The following is a 27,954-nucleotide window of genomic DNA, read 5'->3' on the forward strand; positions in this document are numbered from 1 at the left end:
CATGATTCATTTTACATGAAAATGTGCTTTTCTTGATGCAACGCCATCTAGCGAACGTTATTCGGTATCCAAGAGAAACTAACATGGCGGACATCGAGCCGACCGATAGCCAACAGGGGTTTGCGACTCCCCTTTCTAGCTATCCAGTGGCTTATGAAGACCAGTTATTGATGCAGAGTAATGCCAATATTCTAACCTTAGACGATTCAAGAGATCCAGGACCAGAACTGCCCGACAGCGCTCTTGGAGGCCAAGACGATTTTGATCCCGACCGCGATTCTGATGACAGCGGCAACAGCACAGATGACGAGGATGTGCAGGTATCTTGAAAATCATTTTTTATTTCTTCATCCGTCGTTTCATTCAAGGGAAATATATAGAAAGCACATTATCTTAAGTCACGTAGTCATTTGCCAGTCCAAAGTACATACAGATCATGAGATGTGTATACTACAGTACCAAAACCTCTATGTACAGTACAGTGAACATACTAACAGTTGGATTAACGATATCAGTTACCTAGTTATATACTTTGCTTTTATATCCACCAGATTTCTTGCAAATGACCGTTTCATGTGTTTACTTGCGACCGAATTATTTTTTTCTAGTATTTTGTGCTGTGTTTACAATGCTGTATTGCACATTTAAGTATGACCGTGAACGTTGATGCCAGTGTTTTTACGAAAGTCTTTTGGTTTCAGCTGTCACCAGGTGGCATTTTAGATGAGGAGACCATTGCCAGAGGTCTCTCCAATCTGGGAAGATCAGCAGATGGCACACAGCAGGTGTATTTGCATCTTACAATACCAGTGAGTATATCACCAGTGCACTCTCTCTCTCTCTCTCTCTCTCTCTCTCTCTCTCTAGCCTATCTTTTTTGACAATACTTTTTAATTTCCCTACCTCCTCTATCATATATATATATATATATATATATATATATATATATACTGTATATTATTCAATGTTAATTTTCATTATCATTCTTTCTTATAGGGTCTTGGCTTGCAAGATGTCACTATTTTGAATGAATATATTCACCTACAGAAGTTGGAAATCCCATACAATGATATTACAGGTAAAATGTCCCATCTATCATTTTTTTAAATTTATTGGTTCATTTTCATTATTTGATGTACCTGCCTACCTATTTGATATACATCCTAGTTACAAAGAGTTATATATATATGATAAATATATATTGTGTTGGATTTCATGGGTCTTGTAAAATGTAATAATGGCCACAATCAATAACCTTTTTCTTCTTCCTGTTTCAGACCTCAGTCCACTTGGTCAGATGCCACATCTCCTGATACTGGACGCCTCACACAACAAAATTAGTAAGCTGCTGGACTTCAGTCCTCCGCGGAACCTGAAGGAAGTTGACCTGTCCTTCAACTGCATCACAGAGATGGCTGACCTCTCTGCTCACCACTACTTGAGGAAGTTATGTCTAGACAGTATCCTTGATGTGATAGATATATTTCATGTTATGATATGATTATTTAAATTGATTTATTGATTAACTTGTTATATTACCACTTAAGGGATTATGGTCATTTTTTTTTTTTTTTTGCATAAATTATCTTTATGTTAAAATGATTTTTGTAGTGTTCATTTTTGTATTTTATTTAGTGGCCATATGTCAACCACTTACAAAAATTGGTTAACAAATGGGAAAAAATATGGCTCATTTTTTTTTTATAATTAGCTTACTTTGAGAAATTTACAAGTGTCAGATCACTTGATAGTTTTCAGTTGATTTTTTTTTTTGGTTTTATGCTGATCTTGCCCCCAAGCTTTTCTTAACCCATGACCAGACAACCAAATCAGTGAAATGAGAGGACTGAGTCACTGTAAAAGACTGAGCCACCTCAGTCTGGCACACAACAAAGTGAACAAGATTCAGGACTTGGACAATTTGCCCATTAAACATCTTAATTTGGTAGGTATTCAGAATTGTTATGTTGTAGTCTGTACAGAATTGCCACTTCAGTGTTACATTTAATTGCAGAATGTTTTTTCTTCCCTATCTGTACTTATTGCTTCAATCAGCAATTTGTAGGAACTTGTAAAAATCTTTTTTAACTAGATTTTTAAGAAATAACAATAAAATCCTTACCTTATTTCTGAGATGTTTCTTTCTCACCATTACTTTCTGTTTTAATAGAGATCAAATGAAATCAAGAAGATAGAAAACCTAGAAACTCTCAAGTATCTTTTGGTAAGTAGATAGTTATTATTATCATTATTATTTTTGTGAGTAAAATTTCAGTTACGATGCAACATTTTATTTTACAAAAGGTTTTAATTATATTAGCTTAGAGTATAATAGACAACTTGAATGTAACAATTTAAGCACCATAAAGCAATACAAAGTAGTAATAATGATAAAAGATCAGAAAAAGGAAATTTGAGAGTAGGAATAATTTAGAATTACAAGGATATTAAAAAGTAGAATTATTGTAAGTCCACACTTTATTTTTGCATTTCCATTTCAGTATATCAATCTGTCTGGCAACCAGATCAGAAGCTTGAAGGGACTGGAGAGACATGACCTCCTGGAAGATATTGAGATGGAGGCAAATGAGGTATATGTTAGAAGTCATGAACCTCTCTAAATGTCCAAGTAAAGTCCAAGTAAAAGAAAATGAAATGAATAATGAAATATTTAGAAATCAGTACTGACAAACAGAAGATTGCGAGCTAAAATAATAATAAAAAAAAAAAAAACAGAATAGAGAACAGTTGTATAATTCTAAGAAATATCAAGAATAAAAAGACTTTGGATGAAAAAAAAAAGTTTGAACCTTAATGTCCAGGGACTGTAACAAGAGGTTCAGTTAAAGCTTTCAGCCTCCCTTTGCTCTTTCACCTTTCTTTGATCTTGTCATACTGTTGGTTTAGGTATACAGGTGTATATCCTTGAAAATAATTGAAAAAAAAACCCGGGCACAAAATTTCCCATACATTCAGTCACACTCTCACTTTTTTTCCAGATCATAGACATCAATGAGATTCAGTATGTGCGACAGTTGCCCATGCTGCGCCAGTTTGATCTGCGTAGGAACCCCATCCAGGAGCTCCCTAACTACAGACTGTCCATACTGTATCAGCTACAGAGGTTAACAGAACTGGACAGACACAAAGTGGAGCCTGAAGAGAAGGTATTTATCAATTTATTAATTTCAGGTGGGCTTTGATAGTCTTGGGCTGTCTACACCATTAACACGGAACCCACCCAAAAGGCAAGCAAAATTGAAGCTAGGCAATTAAATAGGTCTTTCATTTGGGTCAAAATGTCATGCAACATAGGTAGCAGACATGTTTAGTCTTTTTAGAAGTGATTTACTCTTTTACCATGTAAAATGACAAAAATACCTTTGGATAATGGTGACTATATCTCTTTTTGGCAGTAATGGTAGATTCTTAGATCCTGTTGGATTGAAGAGCCATCAGAGTAAAAGAGCAAAAAGGTTTTTAGGGGAAGGGGCCACTTTGGTCTTTAGTAAGTGATATAATTCACACATATTGCTCTTCGAAACAGAATGTATTTGGTTCAAATTAAGTGAGTTGCCTATGTCCACTGTCCACTTTTCAGGTGGCAGCCAAGAATCTGTTCCACCCTCCTGCTGAGGTCGTAGCTGCACGTGACCACATCATGCACACCGTCTTCTCCTTCCTGCAGTCTACGAGGATTTATGACAGGTATGGAGTGTGACATTGTGTCTTGGATAGCCATATAACACATGTTTATTAATCTGTTTGAAAGGACCAATGCTGATATTATATGGAAAAATCCTCGGCCCACACAACTTTCAGGTATTTTGTTCTCGACATAAGCCATGATATATCTGTTCTGGACATAAGCCATGATAAAATGAATATTAGACCATTTCAAAATGTGTATATCAATCACTAATATCATTGCAGCACCCTGCCCAGTATAGAGACCCCCTACCCAATGCTAGTATTAGTGGGACCCAAGGGATCTGGCAGGAGAGACCTGGGTCTCAAACTGGTGGATGAATTTCCAGATTACTTTGGATATGGGTATGTAAGAATCATTATAATTGTAAAAATTGGAGGGTTTTTGCACTTGTGCCCGTGGTAAGAAGCAAACATGCCAAAGTTTACATGTATTCACTGGTGTCCAACTTACTTGTTTGTGGGTGCATTTAGTTGTCAGGGTGTTAGTTAATCTGCCACCTCATAGACATCATAAACAAAGACATTGAGATTTTTAATATTGTCCAAGTTTTGTTCATTTTGGCACATAAATGTTAAACATTGCAGGGTGTCCCACACTACCAGAAGAATGCGCCATGATGAAGAAGATGGAAAAGATTACCATTTTGTGTCCATTGATCAGTTTGAATCAGAAATCAAACATGTAAGTGACTTTAGTGGATGGAATACATTAAAGCAACATGGCTGGTTCTCAATCCTGCACACAAATCTTGAATACATGTTAGATTTAGTTTAGTCAATTAGGGAATGACCAGGACTGAAATTGTGCTATGCATCCTTTATTTATATTTTCCTCAAGTCCCAAAACATGAAATGTGCACATAAATATACTTACATTTGGCAACCCTTGAGCTAACAGGATCTAAACTGGAATCATTGAAAGAGTTGATTTCTTTGCAGCTTTACAAGTATAATCTATGTACATATTCTAATTAATCGCAAATTTTTATCTTGTTTCCAACAAGCTACTCATTCAGAATTCACCATGTTTTATTCCTTACAAAACACATCGACTTTTACCCAACCCACTATTTAGAATTTAGGAGTATTAACAAAACATTTTAGCAAGTTCAGTTTTAACAAAATATTTTTATTTTCATTCCATTATGAAATTTTATTTTTACAATATAGATTTAATGTGCAACCAAATGTTCTTCCAGGGCAAGTTTATCCAGACATACCTGCACCAGGGGGAGTACTATGGCCTGACAATGGAGGCTATAGAGAGTGTGGCCAGGGAGGGACTGGCTTGTGTGGTACACATGGAGCTGGAGGTAAGCAGTGGCAGATTTAAAGGTTGTCAGGGGGGTCCTGACCCCCACCCCACCCTTCAGTTTCTGAAAAAAAAAAATCACACCAATGGTCCCCTCTTGAAATTAGAATTTTGACTAGCTGAATCATAGTTCTAAACTGTACCAAATGGCACCATTTGCCCTCTAAAATACCTAAAACCCACTCCAAGAAGGGGGAGGGACTGGGAGGATGCACAAGTTTTTATTAAATTAAGTTTTTTTAAGAGTTATTCTTTCTATGTCTACATTATAAAATGTAGGACAATTGGTGTAAATCTTAACTGTAAATCTTTGACATTTTTTCATTTAAAACAAATCATAAGATGTCCAGAGAGAGAGAGAGAGAGAGAGAGAGAGAGAGAGAGAGAGAGAGAGAGAGAGAGAGAGACACTTAGACTATTAAACATCAGTATCACAATTGAATAAAGTTGAGTTGAGATGAGTTGAGTTGAGTATCATAATTGTCCTTTCCCATACCTTAGGGAGTGCTGACCTTGAAGAACACCTACTTGGAGCCCAGGTATGTGCTGGTGCTGCCACTGAAAAGGGAAGTACATGAGCGTCGTATGCGCGACATGGAGCTGTTCACTGAGAACCAAATTGAAGCCACGCTAGCCAGGACACAGGTGTACATAGACTATAATCAGGAACACCCGGGCTTCTTTGACATGGTCATTCCTAGTGGTGAGTTTGCATTTCTTAAACATGACTTTTCTTCTTTAGAAGGTTATTTGAATTTCCACTCACAAAAAAAAAAAAAAAAAAAAAAAAAAAAAGTAAAGCTGAGAGCATTTGGCCAATATCCTTGGCCTTGGTAACAACAGACTTTTGTTGGTCCTCATGCCTGCCAGAAGCTGAGCACTGGTGTTTATCCCCATGGCTCTATGGGCAGTAAATCCTTACCCTTTGGTGGCCATATTAACCAGTGGGTTAAAACAACTTTGGCCCAGACTGTTACCATAATAATTTACATGTTTTGAGTTTTGCAGTGATCTTCATGTTATTAAGAGTAAATGTCATGGTGGATTGCTCTCAAATATTTTCAGCTGTTTTATAGGGATATTTACACATTTTTTCTTGCTCATACCTTTCCACAGATGACATCTCGGAGGCCTACAAAAAACTGCGTCGCTTGGTCATGGACTACCTTGGCATCAACGTCCCCACGCCCACGGAGTCCGAGTACCCAGACCAGGACACCAGTAGTGTCACAGGGACTAAGCTGACAGACACAGGGATGGGGGCCAGGACCTGGTCACGCCCCAGTATTCCTGACAGTACATCACAGCTACAGGCCAGCACTGGGGGAGGAGTCGGGAGCAAGGCACACACACCAGTTGGAAGGGGGGTTGTGGTGAGTGTGCTTTAAAAGATTTTACAGATAGAATGTTACGTTTTAGTACCAATAAATGTTTGAAAAAATTTTTACAAGCTGTATTGATGTCATTATCATTGTGGTTTATAGGAAGCAGCCTCATTGAGTCGTAGGAAGAGTGCAGCCAAAGAAGCAGTAGCAGGCCTAAAACCAAGCATTTATGATGAGATCTTGAAATAGTAAGTGATGTTTGTCCCAAAAAATAAGTTCATTGGATTCTTTTATCGTTTTCCATATATATCTGTGTTAAGAGAAAAGAATACACGTACATTTACTAATGTATATATCAGTGTAATTTTTTATGTTTATTTCATCTTCAAATATGTAAGTAATCAAAATATTGAATCCAATTTTATGGAGAAGATGATTAGTTAAAATTGCATATTACTTTTCAGGTGCATTATAAAATAGTAATATCTGAATATTTACCTTATTTTTCTCCAGCACTCCCACAACGGCTCCTGCAATGGAAACCAATGGCCTGGGTGAAGGCAATGAGGTCACAGGTCAAAGGTCAAGGTCAGCCCCTGGAAAGGCCTTCACCCCAGATGACCCCAATAATATGGACCAACTCCCTCCTAGCTCCCCAGACTCAAGCCACCAGACATCCAGGACCAGCACCAGTCTCTCTAATATATCCTCAGCCCAAAATGAGGCTTTTGAGGAAACAGAGTCCCAAGATGGCTCAGGGCAGAATCAGCCACCAATTGAGTTACCATCAGAATCCATGGATCCCATGGAACTGATGTCTCCAGACAGGGCAACAAAAAGTGGGTCTGGGTTTGTGTTTGCGCCCCCTCCTGGAGGTTCTGGGGGTTCGAGGCCCCACTCTGCAGGCTCTATGGAGCTGGGTTCTTATGATGTCAACTCACTCCCAGCTGTTAACAACTCTGGCAGACCTGGCTCACACAAACATAAAGTGCTGCCACCTATTGGTGGGTCTCCTACACCACAGACAAATACAATGCCTGAATATTAGATGCCCAATGAGAGCAGGGGCTGTGTATCCAAGGATTATTGAGAAAACTACCTTAGCATTTAACAGCCAATTAAATTTTCTTTCCTGGCCAAAAGTTAATTTTCAAGCATTATGTATGTATGTGATCAAAAGCCTGTAGATTTGGTAGCATCTCAAATTAATTTTATACTTGGTATGGAAGTAAATTTATTTGGAAATAATTTTTCTTTTCAAGAAATGTTTTTAGCCTTGATACACTATGAATGACAAAAGAAGCAACTATGCCATATGCAGTATTGCATAATTGACAAGTGTGCACTGCATATTATTATTCACATCAAATTTTGAATACTTTCAATACTTTTCCATTTGGCATATAATATTATAATAAGAAGCAAAATGTGTTATTTAAGTGGCACTTTAATGACAATTGGCATGATTGTTTTCAAATCAATGAATTAAAATGTTGACATCATAAAAATGTGAATTATGCATTCTAATATTCATTAAAAATTGACTTAGATTATTGATATGTCCATCTCTACAGTTTAAAGAATAGCATTTGTAACCAAGTCCCATTTTCATGTAATTTGAGAGAAATAGACTGATATAGACTTTTGATACATATTTGAGGTATATCCACATAATGGGTCATGTCTGTTTATGTTATATAATGTACATAATTTTGACTGTAAATATCAAGAATACATATCAGTGTTGTACAATATTTGGTAATAAAATTCAAATATTTATGCAAAGCATTGGTGTTTATTTTGAAATCTTGAAAAGTTAATTTGAAAGAATCGAATTCTTTTCAGGTACTGTTGGGTACTGTGCATCTGAAAGAGGCTTAAAGTTCTTTTAAGATGCTTTCATAACATATTCCATTAACCAATAAAACTTCAATAATTACTCTTTTACTTTTTTTTATATTTGAAAAATTATATCCTCACAGAACATGGCATACTTTGCTTTGATATGAAAAACTTCAATAATTACTCTTTTACTTAATTATTTTTATTTTTGAAAAATTATATCCTCACAGAACATGGCACACTTTGCTTTGATATGAAAGGTTTTGGTTCACCTGAGGAAGGTAATGCTAGGTTTTAAACCCAAATCCTGATAATTAATGTCAGACAAAGAATTGCCACCTAGTGAAAAATAATTTGTTACTGAGATGAAATGACATCAGCCCTAGGCAATTTTTCACAATTACTTCTCCAACTTCTTATGTTTCCTTATACATAAGGAAAGCAACATTCAGTAACAACAGATACATAGGTTGTAAGATATGTCTGTTGGGATTGTGTTAATAAATGAGTCACTGGAAAAACAGACAAAATACAAATTGGTAATAAACTGATGCATTGATAATAAAATTTCCACAGATTCTGGAGCAAATGGCATTTTGATGCCAATACATAATCTTTAACACTTTACCGAGTTGATATATCTTAATTTCAACTTTCTCCCACTGGAGTTGAAATAATCAATTTACATATTTTCTTCTGGGATTGTTTCTCATTTGGTTTCTAATGCAGATGAAATCATTTTATCTTTATATTGTCTCTTTTGGAAATGCCTCTCTTTTGGTTTCCTCTGGAGTTAAAATCATCTAATAACATAACAAATGGTGTTTAGATATCTCACATTGTCTTTTCTAAAATCACCTCAGTCTATCCACGGTTTCCTGTGATTGATCCATCTCATAACAAATGGTGTATTTCTCTTATATTGTCTCTTCTGGAACTTCTTTATGTAAATGGTCCCAGAACCACTTCACAATGTTCATGAAGGCATCAGCTTCAGTATCTACTTTGTTCAATGGATGACTGTTGTCTGGGTAAATGAGCAATCTGAAAAAAAGGAGTTCAGAAATCAGTTTCTAAGTTTAAGCAAACTGTCTTAAATAGATATTTTACATTTTTTCAAATGCCCCCACCATCAATGACCTTAAAAAGAAATTTAAAAAAAAATTGAATAGCGAGTTGGGTTCAATCTGTGAATAGTTCTTATGCAATAATGATGCAAAATATTCAGAAACAAGAGCAAGACTTTCCCAAAACTGAAAAAAATATATCTTTTATCCCTGAGTCTTTTGTAGTTTTTTTTTCTACATCTTAGCAAAATCACACAAAAAATGTTACCTGACAGTGACTCCTCTGGAATGCAGTGCCTTGTACAGCTCTTTGCCCTGAGATGGAGGCACACGGAGGTCATTGGCACCCAGCATGATAACTGAGGGGGTCTTCATCTGAAACATTCAGTTATGTCTAGTGTACAGGATATTCAAGATTCACCACTCTTAAAATGTATGCATCAATATTCATATAGTTTATAAAGCTACTTTAGACTAATATTCAATAAACTTTTCAAAAAATCCACTAACATTGAGGTAATCTTGTAATTAAGTTATTTTAATAGCCATGTTGTTTCACTAGGTCACAGGAACTGTAATTCTTTTGGTTTGTTACCTGTGTTACTATCACCTGAGTTTCAAAGTAATATTGATGACTCTCCTAACACAGCTGAACTGTGAGAGCAAAAACACTGTTTACTGATGAAGAGTCTTCACTGTGAATTTGAAACTCAAGGTTGTACAGGCAATTAAAGCTGTCATGCAGAAAAAGCTTCCAGTGAAGCACTTGCCTTACCCTATCTGCATATCTGATGGGTGAACACTTATAGGCAGTTTGATAACAAGAAGGCTCGGTGATACTTTGAAAGGTGAAGACTTTACCAATCTCGGTGTAACGCCTAGTGAAACAACACAAATTAGATCACCCACTGGAAGTAATCATAGTCTACCAGTATCAGGAAGGCAGAAAACTTTGAACAGCACTAAGTTCTGTATATTTTCTTTCAAATATGTACTTAAATGTCATTTCCAAAGATAGATGCAGACATCTTTTGTGAATGGATCAATTTATTTATGAGGATAATACCAAAAGTACTACAAAGTTTTAAAATGTTCAATTATATTTCACCAAAATTGTGATTTAAACTCTATTTTTCTTATAAAAGAAACAAATTTCTTTTGAAAATGACAAACATCCAGCTGTGTTTGTCAGAAAATAGCTGCAGAATGATTCCAGAAATGCCAAAAATCTCCTCAATCTAGAGCAGAGACTTGTAAATACTGCCATTCCTGATACCAGTAGATTTACCTTTCACCAATAAAATGAGAATCTCAAATAGGAAGAGGAGATCAGTACTGAGAGTCAGTTTTATATAGCCAAATATAAAAGTAACTCTCATCACTGACCACTGGGCAGTGTGTGGTAGGTGTCCAGTGTCCATACCTGGTCAGCATATCTTATAGGGGAGTGTTTCCAGAGTGCCTGGTAGCCTGCAGGATCACAAATGGTTTTGAAGTCAAACCCCAGCCCAGCCTCTACACAACACCTTAGTGACAAAACATGGGAACACTGTATATTTACTTGTTCAACTGACTTGTGTTAATTTATCTTTTTCTTACTTATCAATTTGCGTGATCATCAATTCTTTACTCCCAAATAATAAATAGTTATATAACACTGCAGGACTATCTAATTTGGTACAATTATCTATCAAGAGTCACAAAAACAGGCAATAAATCCACTTGATAACAGTAATAGAGGTTGAAAGTGTCCCATGAACACAGTAACCACTTGCAGTCACGGTACACCTCTACTGAATGCATGTGACAGTTTATGTTTTATTTGACAATAACGCTTAGTTCAGCTTCTGAATCTATGATCAAACATTTACCTTTACAGATACCTGGTGAGTGATTACTGAGACTAGCATTACTGCCATTCTGATGCTCACACACACACACACACACACACACACACACACACACACACACACACACACACACACACACACACACACACACACATGCTCAGTGTAACAGCAACATTGTAAACAGTCAGACATGTTTTTGGAGAAAATGGACTAAAACATATCCAAGATGAAAGACTTACCAATCAGGGATGTCAGTGGTATGCATCATGGCTAAAAATAAATTAACAAATAAATAATATAAAATAAAACGAACTGATCTTCTTCACTAATTGGAAACTGTTAAAACGTGTCCAGAAAAACTAAGATATGAAATAATTTTAAACCAATGTTCCACTGATGTGATGATACACTCTGATTACTGGCTTATTTCTTTCCATGCCATAAAAAAATAAAAACATTGCATAGTTTTTTTGTATGATGATATTTGAATCTAAAAGAGTTCTCAGTTACAAATAATACAGATTAATCTTTTGATGATAAGTTTTCCTATACAATCCTTTATTGTTTTTAATAGCACACGTTAAAGTTACTCACAGGCAATGTTTACAACTGGATTCCTGAGAACAGCAGCACGATAAAAATCCTGAAATTAATCAAAATTAAAATTTATAATCTTGAAAAAAAAAAATTCTGGCAAAAATTTAACTTCTTCTGCTGATTGAAACTTACAAAATGTTAATCAAAACATTTAGCGAAAACAATACTCACGGGATATTGTCCAATGAGATGTGCTGTTAGAAAACCACCATGGGACCCCCCTGCTAGAAAGACACGTCTTTTATGGACCAACTTGAAGGCACTGTTCACCACACACTCTGCAGCAAACTGGAACAAAATAATTCTTTTCTTTTAAGTTGACCACCCTTGGGGCTCTAGAACAGACCTATCAACAAATTTAAGACTAAAAATTGTCCGCAAATTATGCTACATGAATTTCAAATAAAATCCTTACTTCATCTGATCAATTTAAGAATCAAGATAGCCTGCTGGTATTTTTCTGTTAATAAATAATTAGTAAACCCAAGAAGTCAGCAGAACTCATCTGTAACATGATGAACACAAAGTTACATCACATTTACCTGTACATCACTGACATCAGCAGTACCTATGTTACCAGGTAAAGCCTCAATGGACGCCTGTCCAAACCCTGTGGATCCACCGTAATTTACTGAAATGTAATATTGCAAGCTCATTTATAACATTGTAGCATTCATACTTTTTCTAAAAAATATACAATTAACAGATTCAGACTTATTTCACAAATTTATTATCATGGCATGTTTTGTTATTACTAAATGTAGTTGTTTTAGATCTTCAATCATATACAATAGCATTTTCCAAACAAATATTGATAAAAAACATTGATTTCTGCCAATAATCATTTCTTCTTTCAAATCAATAGTAACATAAGTTATATCAAATCTTATTTATTCTGTTTTTTCAAAGCACAAGTGTTAACCTTACCAAACAGAACTGCAAAGCCACAGTTGCATAGTGCTGCTGCATACAGAGAGTACTCTGAAGAAAACACAGAGTGAGGTCCACCTGGAACAACATATCTAACTTAGTACTACAGCACTGGCTGCATGTTAAAAGAAGCTCACTACTGCATTTATAATTTGGAAAAATTTACCAGTTTTGTAAGAAATAAAAGTTGCATAGCTTCATGTATAACATTTAAACAAATCATCCCAGATTAACGTGATCAGTCACATTTGCAGAGTAACAATAAAAATCAAAATGAAAGCTGCAGACAATTTAAACAAAGAAACATTCCATTTCCATTAAATACAATGAGGCATTGAATTTACTGTGGAATTTTAAATTTTATATAATACCATATAATAAACATGAATGAATCTGCGTTATACACATCTTACCATGAGGATAGACAACTAAGGGGGGTTTCTTGGAGGAGTCCGTTTTTGGACTGATTAAAACACTCTCAAACTCTTTGGTTACATCACCTGTAAAATGTGCAATGGAATGTAATCATGATGGCAAGATTTTGAAAATTCAAAGGTACATACAGTGATTTCAAGATATGTTGCATCGACTTCCCCTTTCTTAAGTGATCTTCAAAACTCAAAATGCACTTAAACACCCAACATGTATTCAACCTACAAAGTCTTTCATAAACATTTCACATCTGAAAATTTACTTTTTATATTTATAAGAAGTTGCACTTGTACATATCAGTAAGATTATAAACTTAGAACTAAAAATATCATTTCAATTTTCATGTTCCTTACCATCAGGACTTCTATTGTGTTTTAAAATTTTCCAGGTAATGTCCTCAAGGGCCGCGGCTTCACCCAGTCTGCTCCATTTTATCTCCTGTTCTTTATTGACTTCAGGAAGCTCACCCACCATCTATTATGCAGTAAACAATGAAAAAGAAATTGGATAAAATGAGTCCTAACATTCAGCATATTGAGAGATACAAGATACTATTTATCAAGTGAGCAGGTTAAGTATCTATAATTCATTATTATTACTGTCACAATTATCTTACTGGTCTTACAAAAGATTGAAGAAGACAACGTTGTATTTCATCACAAGGACTTCTGCTGGTCACCAATGAACCAATCACATACTGAATTGTGTAAGATAAGACATGAAAAAAGAATAAAATACCGTATGATACATAGTTATTATAACAGATTATAGATATCATCTAGATATAGATAAAAGATATCACATATTGCACAGATATGCCCACCATGGTTTTGGTACATAAAATGAATCAACTAGTTTGAATTCATTGAGTAACTGCTATAACCAACTTACCAAAAAATGAGGTTGGTTTGGAGATGAGCACTGTGCCAGAACATAGTCATCAACCACATCCAAGACATGCCAGTTCCCAATGTCATCATCTGCAATCAGCAAAATAAGGATCTACAAAATACATCACTTCATAGTAGATATGGCTGTGCCACAAATTATTTCAAACTGAAAAGATACATATAATAAAGACTTCCCCCCCAAATTTTTCATTATCAAAAACTGATTATCAAAAACTTACTGTATATTTTACAACAGTCAATATATAGTCCAAAACAACACACACACACACACACACACACAGACAGACAGACACACACAGACAGACAGACAGACAGACAGACAGACACACACACACACACACACACACACACACACACACACACACACACACACACACACACACACACACACACACACACACACACACACACACACACACACACACACACACATTTGAACACACCTGAATTCACAAATACACACATCAAACTGCTTACACACACAAGAGTTTTGTTTCCCCAAATACCTTTAGTGAGTCTGATCACCTCACTGGTATCTGTGTTGATGACCACAGCTTCCTGGAAATATGACAGAACTCAATATTAAACATCTCAATCACCATATCCAGGCATGATGAATTCTCCACAGTTAATTATCATCAATATGTTAAACAACAAACTATTTGAAGTCAGAAGTAAAAATCTTAAACAATGTGCCATGATTAATTTTGAGATTGTTCAAATTTAAATAAAAACCTTTAACAAAAAGCCAATAATTACGTCCATTTACTGAGGTATGAAAGCATTGTGCTCTAGTACTGAAGAAAGATTGGAACAAGGCAGCAAAGCTGTCAAATGTACAGACAAAGAACAGAAAATAAAGATGCAAATAAGTGAAAAATTAAATTTTCACAAAAAACTGTTAAATAGCCAGAAAAATTTACCAAACAGACTGCGTTGCCTATTGAAGCTGTATGTTAGACCCATGTTTCTTTCCTGTAAGTTTGAGAACAGTAAGTGACATGATTTCCCTTAAATGGTCATCATAGGAGCAGTGCCCAAAATAGGGGTTTCTTCAAATTTTGATGCAACATTACATAATGTTTAACAGCATAATGACAATCAAATGTTATTAATAAAATATTAGTAACATGGACATTCAGAAAATGTGACAAGCAAAAGTCTTCAAGATCATGGAACTTTAAAGTCACACCTTGAAAATGCCAATATGTGAAAAATTAAATTTTCACAAAAAACTGTTTAACTGCCAAAAAAAAAAAAAAAAAAAAAACAGACTGCATTGCCTACTGAAGCTGTATTTTAGTCCCATGTTTCTATCCTGTAAGTTTGAAAACAGTAAGTGACATGATTTTCCTTAAATGGTCATCATGGAAGCAGTGCACAAAATTTGGGGTTTCTTCAAATTTTGATGCAATATTACATAATGTTTAACAGCTTAATGACCATCAATTTTTAATCATAAAATATTTGTATCACAGATATTCAGAAAATGTGACTAGCAAAGGTCTTCAGGCCCATGGAACTTCAAAGTCACGCCTTGATAATGCCAAAATGTAAACAAGACAGCACTGTTCTGAAATGGGTTTATTTCCATTTTTAACACTTTTTTAACATAAAACAAAATAAACATTTTACTGCCATTTTTATATGTCCAACTAAGAAAATTGATGAGATGGGAAAAGTATCAATAGAACAGTGTTAAATGTCCAATTTCCTCCATTCTGAGATTCTGAACATAGTGGATGATTGAATCTGACAAACTGCAATGATATGAGTTTATTTCCATTTTTGACACTTTATTACACAATACATGATAACAAGTTTACCATGTTTTTTACATAATCAACTAACAATGTTGTAAAGATGCAGGAAATATCAAACAAACACTTTTAGGCATCTTATTAGTTAAATAATGAGACTGTTAACATGCCTAATAATTGAATCTGAGGAAATGTGCAAAAATAGTATAACTTCTTAAGTAATGGCCCGATTATGCTTATTTTCGAACTCAACCTGCGTTTTAGTAAGATTGACCACTCCTGTGAGTATAATTACAATTGGCCAATCCGTTTTTCTTATATTGTGTTATCAGTGTTGCATTTATATTGAAAATAGTGAAAAAAACAGCATAAATTACCTAAAAGTGACCCGATCATGCTGATTTTCGAACTTGACCTGCGTATTATGAATATTCATCAGTTCTGTAAGTTTCAAGTCAAAAGGTAAAATGGTTTTCCACTTATCGTGTTATCGGTGCTGCATATATGCTGAAAAAAGTGAAAAGACAGCATAAATTCCCAAAAAGTGACCCGATCATGCTGATTTTCGAACTTGACCTGCGTATTATGAATATTCATCAGTTCTGTAAGTTTCAAGTCAAAAGGTAAAATGGTTTTCCACTTATCGTGTTATCGGTGCTGCATACATGCTGAAAAAAGTGAAAAAACAGCATAAATTCCCTATAAGTGACCCGATCATGCTGATTTTCGAACTTGACCTGCGTATTATGAATATTCATCAGTTCTGTAAGTTTCAAGTCAAAAGGTAAAATGGTTTTCCACTTATCGTGTTATCGGTGCTGCATATATGCTGAAAAAAGTGAAAAAACAGCATAAATTCCCTAAAAGTGACCCGATCATGCTGATTTTCGAACTTGACCTGCGTATTATGAATATTCATCAGTTCTGTAAGTTTCAAGTCAAAAGGTAAAATGGTTTTCCACTTATCGTGTTATCGGTGCTGCATACATGCTGAAAAAAGTGAAAAAACAGCATAAATTCCCTATAAGTGACCCGATCATGCTGATTTTCGAACTTGACCTGCGTATTATGAATATTCATCAGTTCTGTAAGTTTCAAGTCAAAAGGTAAAATGGTTTTCCACTTATCGTGTTATCGGTGCTGCATATATGCTGAAAAAAGTGAAAAAACAGCATAAATTCCCTAAAAGTGACCCGATCATGCTGATTTTCGAACTTGACCTGCGTATTATGAATATTCATCAGTTCTGCAAGTTTCAAGTCAAAAGGTAAAATGGTTTTCCACTTATCGTGTTATCGGTAAAAGTGCACGGCGACGGCGACGGCGGCGACGACGGCGACGACAGACGCAGATGATGGCTATATGTACAGACACATCTGTGTCTGTACATAAAAATTGGATTCACTCAGGGAGACAGTGATAACATTTTAAGTCTTACACATTTGCTCCTCCACTCTGTATCAATAACAACTCTTATATTGTCATCAGACCAGCATCTCTCTGGCAGCAGCAGTGAGTATAACCCTGGGAATTCATCACCTGAAATAAATAACTAAAAAATTGAAATATATGAAACATATTAATATTTCAGTATACTTCGCACCTTGCACAATTTGTAACATAACAATATTTTTTAATTACACAAGGATATAAGTAAGCTCATCTTCACAAGTTCTAATTCATGCCAATGATAAAGAAGAAAATTGATCAAAAAGATCTGCTTGAGGTTAGGGGGTCTATTGTTTGCCCTTCTCCACCACTGGAAGCTTAGAAGAACTACATTTTTAAACATCTGATGTAAATTATACCTTCTCTTCTGTCATAATAGAAGTAAACACTAGTTAAAGAAAGAAGACAAAAAACGTACACAACATACTTTCTTTGCAGATTTTGTGTATCATCCTAATATCATTTAAACATTCTTTTTGTAATGTCTTTAATATCAAATGGTATTTAAACCATAAGATTAATTCAATTACTAGCAATCCAAATTAACTTGCAAAATAAATGTCATCATCATTAGCACTAAATCTGAAATGCTACTTCTTTCTTTTAGGTTCAAATGTTAACAGGACCATTCAAGTGAGCATACAAAAACCCTCTCAGCAACTTACCATTTATTGTATCCACAATGTTCACAACTGTTTTAGTCTGCTTTTCAAGCCAATTGTACTAAAAGTGAAGATTTATAAAAATGATTAGGATGCATTCTATGCTTAAAAACCACACTCACTTTAATCATTATCATGTCTCTGGTCATTTTAATGAATTCAACCAAAAAATCAACCCCAAAAACCAAGTTTTAATACGTAACCAAGGTGTTCAACCTCCTTGACATAACATAGCAAACATTACGAACATATAAATTTGCATACTCTCTACTGACTCACCATTTCAAGTGTAGAACACTGTCTGTGTGGGCCTCCTGCTTTGTTCTTTAAACATATAAGCTTAGACATATCAGGACTGAAGCGTGGACTGCGTACGGCAGCATCCATTGTACTGATGGCCACTGAAGTACACAAATTGCACTAACAGACTATGACCCATGACCTTTTTGTTTCAGTATACCACATGTTATAACTCACCAGGACTAGTGTACTACACTGGCAATAGGCGCCACCTGATTTGTTAGCTAAGTAAGCCAGCTTGGTCATGTCGGGAGACAAGCGAGGACTACGTGCTGCATCATCATTTGTGGGACTGATGGCAACTGAAGCATACAAACTTAAAGGGATAACAACTCATATGAGATTAAAAATTCCACAATAAACAGATTGAAACAACATTATTTCATATCATACGCATTATAATAAATCTAATTTTACTACCAAAACAGAGATTTTCACAATTATCCTGAAATCTGTGGTTGCCATTGGACCATGTGTACCTTCAAAGATGGCTACCTTCTGTAATAATCTCTTAAGATCTCTCAAAATGAAGAGTTGTTATCCCTTTGGTTTGCAGCTCAATGGACTGTTAAGGTTTAACTATTTCTGATCAGTTCACTGCCATAATGACAAGATTTCATGAACACAATGTGAGCTAGCTAAACTGGGTTTAGGAGCAGATGCAGGCCAGCTTCTTTCTTTCCAAAATTCCAAACTTATATTCACAATCTTACTGCAACCTTGGATTTTAGCTTTTATTTTTCCCTATGATTTTGTAAAAAATTGTAATTTTCTCAAAAAAAAAAAAGAACTTTTGTTTACTGCATTTTGTAGAGCTTGTAAAGCATTAAAGTGAAGGTGGTTTCCCTTTTGTGTTTGCCATACAAATGCGCTTACTCCTGCTGCATGTACAAACCCTGAGGCAGTGCCGCCTCTCTGATCCTCTAATTAACACATCTTTTAGTTTTATTTACTTCTATTGATAAAAAGACCATTGAAGTTACCTCTGTGCTGCATAGCCCATTTTATTACTGTAAAATTTCTACAACTGTGGAGTTTGCTGCTGACTCTAGTGCCCAAATTATACACTGATAGATATTTAGTAGTAATAGTATAGGATGATTAGATAAAAATAATTAACATAACTCAGACTTTTAATGGATATGAAATGAAAATAAAGCTTTTCTGAAAAATATGTAAAAGATAAATAATGTGCTGTCAAATATGCTTCATGTAAAATTGCCTATGTAAATATTTTCCCAGAGGATTAACTTCTTGCCTCTGTACATTTGAAACTAATATGGCCAGATGCCTGTGTGACATTGATTTAACACAAGTCTAAAGCCCTGACCTAATGTACACCTAAATTAAAGCTTAAATTGCACTATTAGTCACTGCATTCTTCTGCATCTAAATTGACCAAAAAAAGAAACATAGATTTCCCATGGGACTGAAGCCTAGTTGAAACTTTCTACATTCCCACTGCAATATTACAGGATGGAAGCTAATATGGACAGGCACCTGTGAGACACTGATTTCCCAAGGGTCTAAAGCCTAGTTAACACTTTCTACATGCCCAGTATATACACGTAATCAAAATTTCACAGTGATTTACACTGGTATCATTAACCTATTATTAAGTATTAATGCTGAAAATGTTTAGTGGACTTTCATTATTAAATTGGTTGTCTGCCATTTTTAGGTTGTTTTAATGTCACTTTTTTTATCAGTTTTTACATTTGTCTGCCCATTTGATAGCTTTGCTGCCTTTTTATAAAAATTATGTAAGCATTTCAATATTTTTTACAGAAATACATGTAAATACTATTGTGATATATTAATATAGTTTCTCTTCCACTCTGCAATCACAGCTGTCCATGGCCAGTAGACCTTCTATGGATGTCCATGTAGGTCACGTATAATACCTTCTATGTTCTGGTTCCTACAACCTATCCTCATTATCAGTGGTAACATATACTTTTGTTAACATCAGTATTGTGACATATAAGATTACCATAAACTTTTCATTTTTCACACTAAAGCTATACTTAATGAAACTCTTGGTCACTCTATGACCCTTCTCAATGTGTGTTACTTTTTGTTGGTATAGCTTTAATTTACTGTAGAAAGTAAAAAGTTCAATCTGATAAATTATCAACAGACGAACTTCCATCAGACCATCTGTACTGTGACATAATTTGTTAGAGTTGAATGTCGGCAGTATTTTCTATAAGCTCTGGAATGTCTTCACTTTGCCACTTTTCTCTGCCACCACCAGGTGGCCAGCCGGGTTGATGGCTAATGATGATGGATAAACCAGCCCATCATCCTTAGTGGCAATGTATCTGATAAACTCTCCATGTGGACTCAGTGCCACTATTCTGTTGTTATCCCAGTCAGCAATGAAGATATGACCATAGCTGTCTGTGCACACTCCACATGGTGTCCTCAGCTGACCATCACCACTGCCATATGTGCCATACTGGTACAGTTGATCACCAGTAGGTGACAACACATGTACACAGTCATTGCCACAGTCTGATATCACAATGTTATCATTCACATTGTTCACTGTGATGTACTCTGGGTATTTACACATACTGAGTGGAATAGTGTTCAGGTGGTGTCCACTGTCTGCATGGAATGTAAAGATGGATTTCCTCTCTCTGTCACACACCATCACATGACCTTGTCTGTTTACTGTAATACCTGATGGCATCTCCAGTTGGCCCTGACCCATGGTTGTCACCTGCTGACCTTTGGTGGAGAACACTTTGACACAGCCGTCATCCCGTGATGTTATATACATTTCACCAGTCTGTGACACAGCCACATCAAATGGTCTGCTTATTTTAATCTTATACTTGAACTCTCCAGCATGTGTGAACATTTTTGTTTTGTCATCTCCATAATCCACAACAAACACTCGTTCCTCATCTATGGCCAACCCAGATATGTACATTGCTCTGTCATCTTTCAGCTTAGGACTAAAATAATGTAGACACTTTGCCTTCTGTAAGAAAACAGGAGGATGTGGTGCTGATCTTGGATTTGTTCCCTCTCTGGCTAATGGAGGTTGTGACCGTACAGTCAATTGTCCTAACATGGCTTCCAGTCCGGCAGTAGATATCTTACCAGGGTTGTATGATATCTCTGCTGCTGTGTCTAGAAATGGGGCAGGTGTTTTCTCCATCACTGTAAGTTTCTCTATCAAGGATTTTGCATGAACCATTATATCACAGTCAGTGCCATTAGTGATAAGTTCCTGGGCAAAGTAACAGGCACTGTGCAAGGAGGCACTGTGGAGTTCAAGGTTGCCCCTGTTTGCCTCCTGCTTTTTCCTGTTGTCATAATGAGAATTCACCTCTGATATCAGAGTCTCTTCCCTTTGATCAATAAATTTGCGCATACTCTGAGCTTGTTTTCTGATATTTTTGATGGTGGCTATCCTGTTGTCAGAGTCCTCTGTTTCATTGGTTGTTTTCATGGCAACTGACTCTTTAAACCTGCTTGTTTTCATGGTTTTCACAAGGGCAGCTTTAATTTTATCTCTACTGCTTTTTGCAACTTGCTCAACTGATGAAATACGATGTCCGCCATGTTCTGTTGCTATACACTCACCACATATAACTGTATCATCATCTTCACAGTAATATTTTAACCTATTATTAGCATGTTTCTCACAACTGATGGCCATTTCTGCTACATGTTCATTGGCCTGTTTCTCTTCCAATGTCCGTCTATCTTGTTTCTGGGTTATGATATCTTTGGCCTTGCTAAACACAAAATTCTTTTTCAGTTGTTTAAGTCCACCAGCTGGAAACTGGATCTCTTCTCTACAAATGGGACACAGAAATGCCCTACTTGGGGTCAGCGTTCCCTTGGCATGGTTGGATATACAACCATAGCAAAATGTATGGTAGCAAGGCAGCACACGAGGGTCCTCATACTCTCCCAAACAGATGCTACATGTCAAGGGATTATCTGTGAAAGCTGCTGCTAGTGCTTCTGCCATGTCTAACTGTCTCTTTGTTAGTTTACAAAGGATGATTGAGCTTGTTTTGTTACCTTTGGTATTGACTAACTTGGTCTAATAATTGTCAAAAATGCTTAATTTTCTCTCCACTTCCAAAGCATGCAGCTTTGATCAACAGAGACTACAATTATATGCTACCACTTATTAGTACTGTGTGTACCCCCTTAACTGGCTTACTGTCATATTTATCACAACTGTTTTAAAATAATCCTTGAAACATATCTCCTGTTTCTTCCTGTCCCTTTTAGAACTGCTTAATGTCAGAGAAAAATATGGGGTCTGTTTTTTACCTGACGCTGACCTAACCAAAGCAACTGCCAGGTTATAAAGCAGTTTTTGTTGTCTGGTGGCACAGTTGTATTGTACTTATTCTTAGCTCATTTTAAAAAAATAAAGCCATGTATGTCTTGCTTTGTGTGAAAGAAACCTCCCCAGTTAAAATGACTGAATGACTGGCACTTGTATTACAGAGTGATTTTGTAAAGGTTTATTTTTCTTTTTGTATCGTTCTTAAAAATGATTTTGTAAAGGTTTATTTTTCTTTTTGTATCATTCTTAAAAATAATACTTGCTTTATGCAATGTATAATTTTTCCTCTGCTTCATTGTTCTACTTGAAGTGAAGAGAGTTGTGCTGAATGCTTATTAGTACCACCAGTGTGCATGGTTTTTGTCCCTGCCAGTCTTGTAAGGCTCCGCATTATGGTGCCAGAAACAAGTCACCATTACCACTTCTCCTCCTAGACTGCAAGGGCCTGTGTCCCCATCTCTGGGATTAATCTTAACTCAAACCCCCTGTTTTTTTCTCAGTCTGTGCATTGGCCTGAGCGTGGCACTCGTTGAAATGCACCATTGTCAAAAATTTTTAACATTAAATGCTAAATATCTCCCAAAATGAAGGAATTACTTGTATGGGAAAAGTTAGTTAAGAAGTCTGACCGAAAGTCATGTGAAGATTCCAAATATGACAAAATTTGCTAAAAATGGGAATTTAACAAAAAAATATTTGTTTGTGCCAATTTTCAGAAACTACACATACCTAAGCTCTAATATTAAAGTGAAGGGCTACAATTAGGGACTCCTTTATCTTCAGGAGTTTGGTGTCAATCAGTGCATTTTCACGGGAGAAGCAGCCATAAGAACCTGGAACTGAAAACTCTCTATTCTGGAACCATAAATGCTAGAGACCTCTGGTTTATTTATTCTTTCTTTATTTTTTATTTTATTGTAATTTTCTACAAAATAAAATTGAAAACTTTTGTTTATTGCATTTTGTAGAGATAATCAAGCACAACACTGGAAGTGTTGTCCCTTTTTTGTTTTTCATACAAATGTGCTTACTCCAGCTGGTGGTACAATACATGGAGGTGGTATGTCTAGTTTGATTTAAGTTTCCAACAAGTATCATAATTGTTAGCATGTCTTCATTGAACAGTCTTCATTCAAACTGATCACTGATAAGTGTGTAAAAATGAATATTTAAAAATGAAGAAGCTGGCATGCATTGTACATGATGCTCTGGGTACCACCAGACATCTTGAAGAACAATCATACTGAATAGAAAAACTTCCAATTCATTTCTATAGAATATTCTTAAGGTATTCAATTTAGAGAGAAAACCTCATAACACATGTTGTTTTAATTTATACTAATCGTGTCATTTTGAAACAAAATCATCTACCAAGTGAGTATAATGATATCTAACTTACAGTGTTTAGTTGTTCAGTACAAGTGAAACCATGATTTAGCCAATATCATTACTTCTTTGATTTAACATTAAGGTTTCAAGCAAAACATATTTTGTTTTGAAATAACTACTTACCACAAGTTGCAGTCTGTAAATCAAGATAATATATGGCACTCCTGAAACAGGGCACAAAACCATTCATTCAATCAATGGAAATATGAACCAAATTAAAAGTCTGTATCTTGTTATTTTCAAACCTGTCCTTTATGCACATTTTATCAGACTTAAGCCCTTATTTTAATGTTTCAGCATTAATATATTTTGGAGTAAAACCACTATTAACTGGTTATACATAATAATTCAAGAAAAAATATAATAAATAAATAAATAAATAAATAAATAAATAAATAAATACATAAATAAATAACGTAGTTAAACAATAAAATACAAACAAAAAAGTAAATAAATAATATTTACTTTCTTATAGGGCAGTATATAATCCCCAGTCGGTACGGATTGTGTTCAACTCCAACAAATACAATGCCAGCGTCATCAGGAGCCCAAACAGCCTGAAAAATACCACTTTCCAGGTAAAAGAAAATACATATATTGAATGGATGAATAAGAAAAAAACCAATTTTGAATAAGTTTAATAAGTATAATGAACACCCCTGAAACATTTGAATATCAGAAAGAAAAACAAAAACACTGAAATCTCCAGTATCCACATTGAGGAAGAACTTACCTGTCCTGGGGAGACATTGTCTGGTATGTTTTCTAAAACACTGATATCCCCTGTATCCACATTAAGGAAGAACTTACCTGTCCTGGGGAGACATTGTCTGGTATGTTTTCTAAAACACTGATATCCCCTGTATCCACATTGAGGAAGAACTTACCTGTCCTGGGGAGACATTGTCAGGTATGTTTTCTAAAACACTGATATCCCCTGTATCCACATTGAGGAAGAACTTACCTGTCCTGGGGAGACATTGTCAGGTATGTTTTCTAAAACACTGATATCTCCTGTATCCACATTGAGGAAGAACTTACCTGTCCTGGGGAGACATTGTCTGGTATGTTTTCTAAAACACTGATATCCCCTGTATCCACATTGAGGAAGAACTTACCTGTCCTGGGGAGACATTGTCTGGTATGTTTTCTAAAACACTGATATCCCCTGTATCCACATTGAGGAAGAACTTACCTGTCCTGGGGAGACATTGTCAGGTATGTTTTCTAAAACACTGATATCCCCTGTATCCACATTGAGGACACACAGAACTGGGTGGTGTTTGCCGACCAGAAGCTCTCCCCATTCATCTTTGTACACAAATTGATCTCCCTGGAATAAACAAATAAAGATCATTCTTACAAAAATTTGTGAAAGAGGACATGCAAGTTAGTGAAAGAGCATTATATTTAGTCAAGTTTAATTTGGCAAATTGCATGGGTGTGAGCCAGCATGCCACTCTACAATTTAATTTGTATAACTAAATTGTTAAATATATCTATTAGTATAATGTAATATGTTTGTAATATATCTATTGTTATGTTACATTTATCGGTTTTTCTTGTCCTAAACCATTGAAATTTTCAGCTTATGTGTCATATTCTCACCTTAATAGCTTCTTCTGAATCTTTCCCCTTGGAATCCTCTGCCTGTTCATCCTTCAGTTTCTTTGGTTTATTGTCAAAATAGGAAGCTGTCTTGGGCTGCTTCTTCTCAGCCACATACAGCAAGTGTCCCTCAGAGGCAGACCACTCAAAACAACCAAATGTGGCTGAAATATAAATAAACAATGTGGATTTGTATTAATGAGGTTTGTTGGTAAAACCATGAAGAAATAAAATACTGGTGTCTTTATTCAGAGAAAGACACAGACACAATCATAAGCACGAAAAATTCAAAATATCACTGTTACAGTACCAAATATCTAATATCTGTAATATATCTGTATAATGTTATTTCTTGAAAATTCAATAAGAAATCAGAACTCCATAAGAAAGTGAAGACAATGAAGAACAACGTCATCAGAATCATTTTCCTACCATCATTTTCATAAATCTTTCCATGCTTCTCTTGAGCATCCACATCAATGTTTGTCAACTTCTGAGACTTGTTCCAGATCTGAAATCATACAAATGGTTAAATCTGCAAAAATATAAATTTCTTTTATATGTCAAACATAAGAAATAGTATATAAACTCTGAGCTATTTATACAGGGCATTTAAATGTACCTAAAAGCAGGTTTTGCACTAAATTTTAAATTTCAGGCTTATACTAAGCTCTAAATGAAAATATGGGGACCATTTCTGAGTCAATAAAAATGACTGTGTTAGAAGGTAGAGCTCACTTTCCATAAATGAACCAAGAACAGTTGCAGATGCACCATTTGAAATCTTGTAGTAAATAATATCTTTCTATGGAATATAACTAATAATAAGTAGCTCAATTCATATAAGTAAATATAAAGTAAACAGAAAATGTAAGATGAAAGCATGAAATTACAATAATGATGAAAGAGATGAATTAGCTAAAAATACTACAGATAAGATCAATTTCTCTCATTTTTCCAAAGAAGGAGACATACCTCAATGTACTGTTTATCCTTTCCATCTTTGTCTTTGACACTTCTCACAACACCTCTAAACTTTCCAGAAGGTGCTTCCTTACTGTAAATTCTGAAAATGTAGAAAAGCTGAAATTTAAATTTACAACTTAAATGTTGGCAAAAGAAGTTTAAAGTGGTGGTCTGGAACTTGCCAAAGCTCTGCCTAATCATTGCAGGTGACACCGAAACTTGCCACGTTGCAGAAGGAAGTTCTCTCACTAAAAATAATGGGCACTTTTGCTGTATCCCTTCCACCACCATATAATCCTGTGATATTCCATATCTTTTCTCAATTAATTTGTGTAGTGATTTTGAGCAATGTCTGTGCTAATCAAATAAATTAGTTTAGCAATGTATTTACTTATTGTAAGACGTTTTTCTCATTAAACTCAATTCCTGCCAAATATTATGAGAGCCAAGTTATCGCTGGGGTGTAATTTGTCAAAGAACTTACAGTTTTATAAAAAATAAGTTAGTAAATTTCTGAACTAATCTATCTGAATAGCAAAAACAATAATTATGCAATTTACATACTCCTTAGAAACATCTATGGGATCAGAGTCAAGTAAAACTTCTAGTCCCCTCTCCGTTTTTGCCAGAGTCTGCTGGCGAGCAAACTTGACTTTCTCATTGCGTTCTAGATCTCTCTGCGACCACTCAGAGTATACTGAGCGAATGAGGCCTGCCTTGGGAGGAGCTTTGCTAAATCGCCCCAGAGAGAGACAGGGAATTTTGGCAAGATCACGGTAGATTTGAACTGCATCTTCCACCTGAAGTGTTAGAGCATTGGATCAAATATGGGAAATTGATAGCATTATTGAAATATACAGTACATATAATCAATCATGAACACCTTTTTAAATAGTCAAATATCATTAAATTTAACAATCAAAATTTAACATGCATATCAGATGAAAACTGTGCATTTTACATTCTTCTCTAGGTAATGCCTGCAAAGAGAGTACAGCATACATGTTATTATCAAATACAAATGCTTCTATGGCAAATTTATTAAACTGATTTAAAAATACTTTTTACAGATTTTGATTATTATTATTATTATTATTTTGGTAGACAAGCGTATATTCTGAAGTCATGTTATGTGGTTTTAGGGTTCAATGAAAAAGCAAGGTGACAACCAAACATAAACCCAAGCCTTTTATTTCAAGTTGGTACAACTCCACATAATTTTTTATCAAAACCATCTAAAAACAAGAGATCTGTCAGTGATGTGCTGCATATCCACCTGCATCTTACCACCGTCGAAAAGTACTTTGCTGTGTGGCGAATCATCGACAAATATGTCACTATACACAAGTTATCAAACAATTTATAAAGCAAAATAGACCAACACTTTTCACCTTGTCCATCTTCCTGGTACATAAAACGCGCGTGCACTGACGGTAGGAAGTAAAATAGATATAATCAATTTTTTTTTAACTAATGTCACTTACAGTTGAATATTCTGAATATTATGATATAATATCTA

At 35.3% G+C, this 27,954-nt stretch overlaps 3 protein-coding genes across 4 annotated transcripts; 1 reads left to right on the plus strand and 2 right to left on the minus strand.

Annotated features, from left to right (window-relative positions):
- The first annotated feature begins 51 nt into the window (after positions 1-51).
- Positions 52-8,136, plus strand: LOC106176017 (leucine-rich repeat and guanylate kinase domain-containing protein). Its single transcript, XM_013558221.2, has 16 exons — positions 52-320; positions 702-809; positions 997-1,078; positions 1,278-1,460; positions 1,821-1,945; positions 2,171-2,224; positions 2,502-2,591; positions 3,000-3,167; positions 3,602-3,708; positions 3,934-4,053; positions 4,297-4,393; positions 4,911-5,024; positions 5,525-5,726; positions 6,140-6,396; positions 6,508-6,596; positions 6,862-8,136. The coding sequence occupies exons 1-16, from the start codon at positions 84-86 to the stop codon at positions 7,394-7,396; spliced, it is 2,568 nt and encodes an 855-aa protein (XP_013413675.2). The 5' UTR covers positions 52-83; the 3' UTR covers positions 7,397-8,136.
- On the minus strand, positions 8,124-27,923 carry LOC106176014 (acylamino-acid-releasing enzyme-like). Of its 2 annotated transcripts, none has more exons than XM_087015087.1 (23): positions 27,827-27,923; positions 27,000-27,235; positions 26,445-26,535; positions 25,902-25,980; positions 25,470-25,633; positions 25,057-25,194; positions 24,327-24,418; positions 23,985-24,025; positions 18,326-18,450; positions 17,852-17,909; positions 17,176-17,276; positions 14,484-14,535; positions 13,958-14,046; positions 13,420-13,540; positions 13,048-13,134; positions 12,632-12,712; positions 12,247-12,335; positions 11,876-11,992; positions 11,702-11,750; positions 11,347-11,377; positions 10,681-10,783; positions 9,526-9,632; positions 8,124-9,234 (listed from the first exon to the last, which is right to left on the minus strand). In XM_087015087.1, the coding sequence occupies exons 1-23, from the start codon at positions 27,833-27,835 to the stop codon at positions 9,108-9,110; spliced, it is 2,187 nt and encodes a 728-aa protein (XP_086871213.1). In that variant the 5' UTR covers positions 27,836-27,923; the 3' UTR covers positions 8,124-9,107. The 2 variants fall into 2 exon arrangements, with proteins under 2 accessions (XP_086871213.1, XP_086871214.1); XM_087015088.1 differs by having other exon boundaries at positions 27,712-27,849.
- LOC106158843 (zinc-binding protein A33-like) lies at positions 18,459-22,934 on the minus strand. The gene has a single exon (XM_087015090.1). The coding sequence runs from the start codon at positions 22,140-22,142 to the stop codon at positions 20,355-20,357; it is 1,788 nt and encodes a 595-aa protein (XP_086871216.1). The 5' UTR covers positions 22,143-22,934; the 3' UTR covers positions 18,459-20,354.
- Positions 27,924-27,954: the final 31 nt, after the last annotated feature.

Source organism: Lingula anatina, chromosome 6 (assembly GCF_051362555.1).
Source record: "Lingula anatina isolate TDL-2025a chromosome 6, LinAna3.0, whole genome shotgun sequence".
Taxonomy (NCBI): Eukaryota; Metazoa; Brachiopoda; class Lingulata; order Lingulida; family Lingulidae; genus Lingula; species Lingula anatina.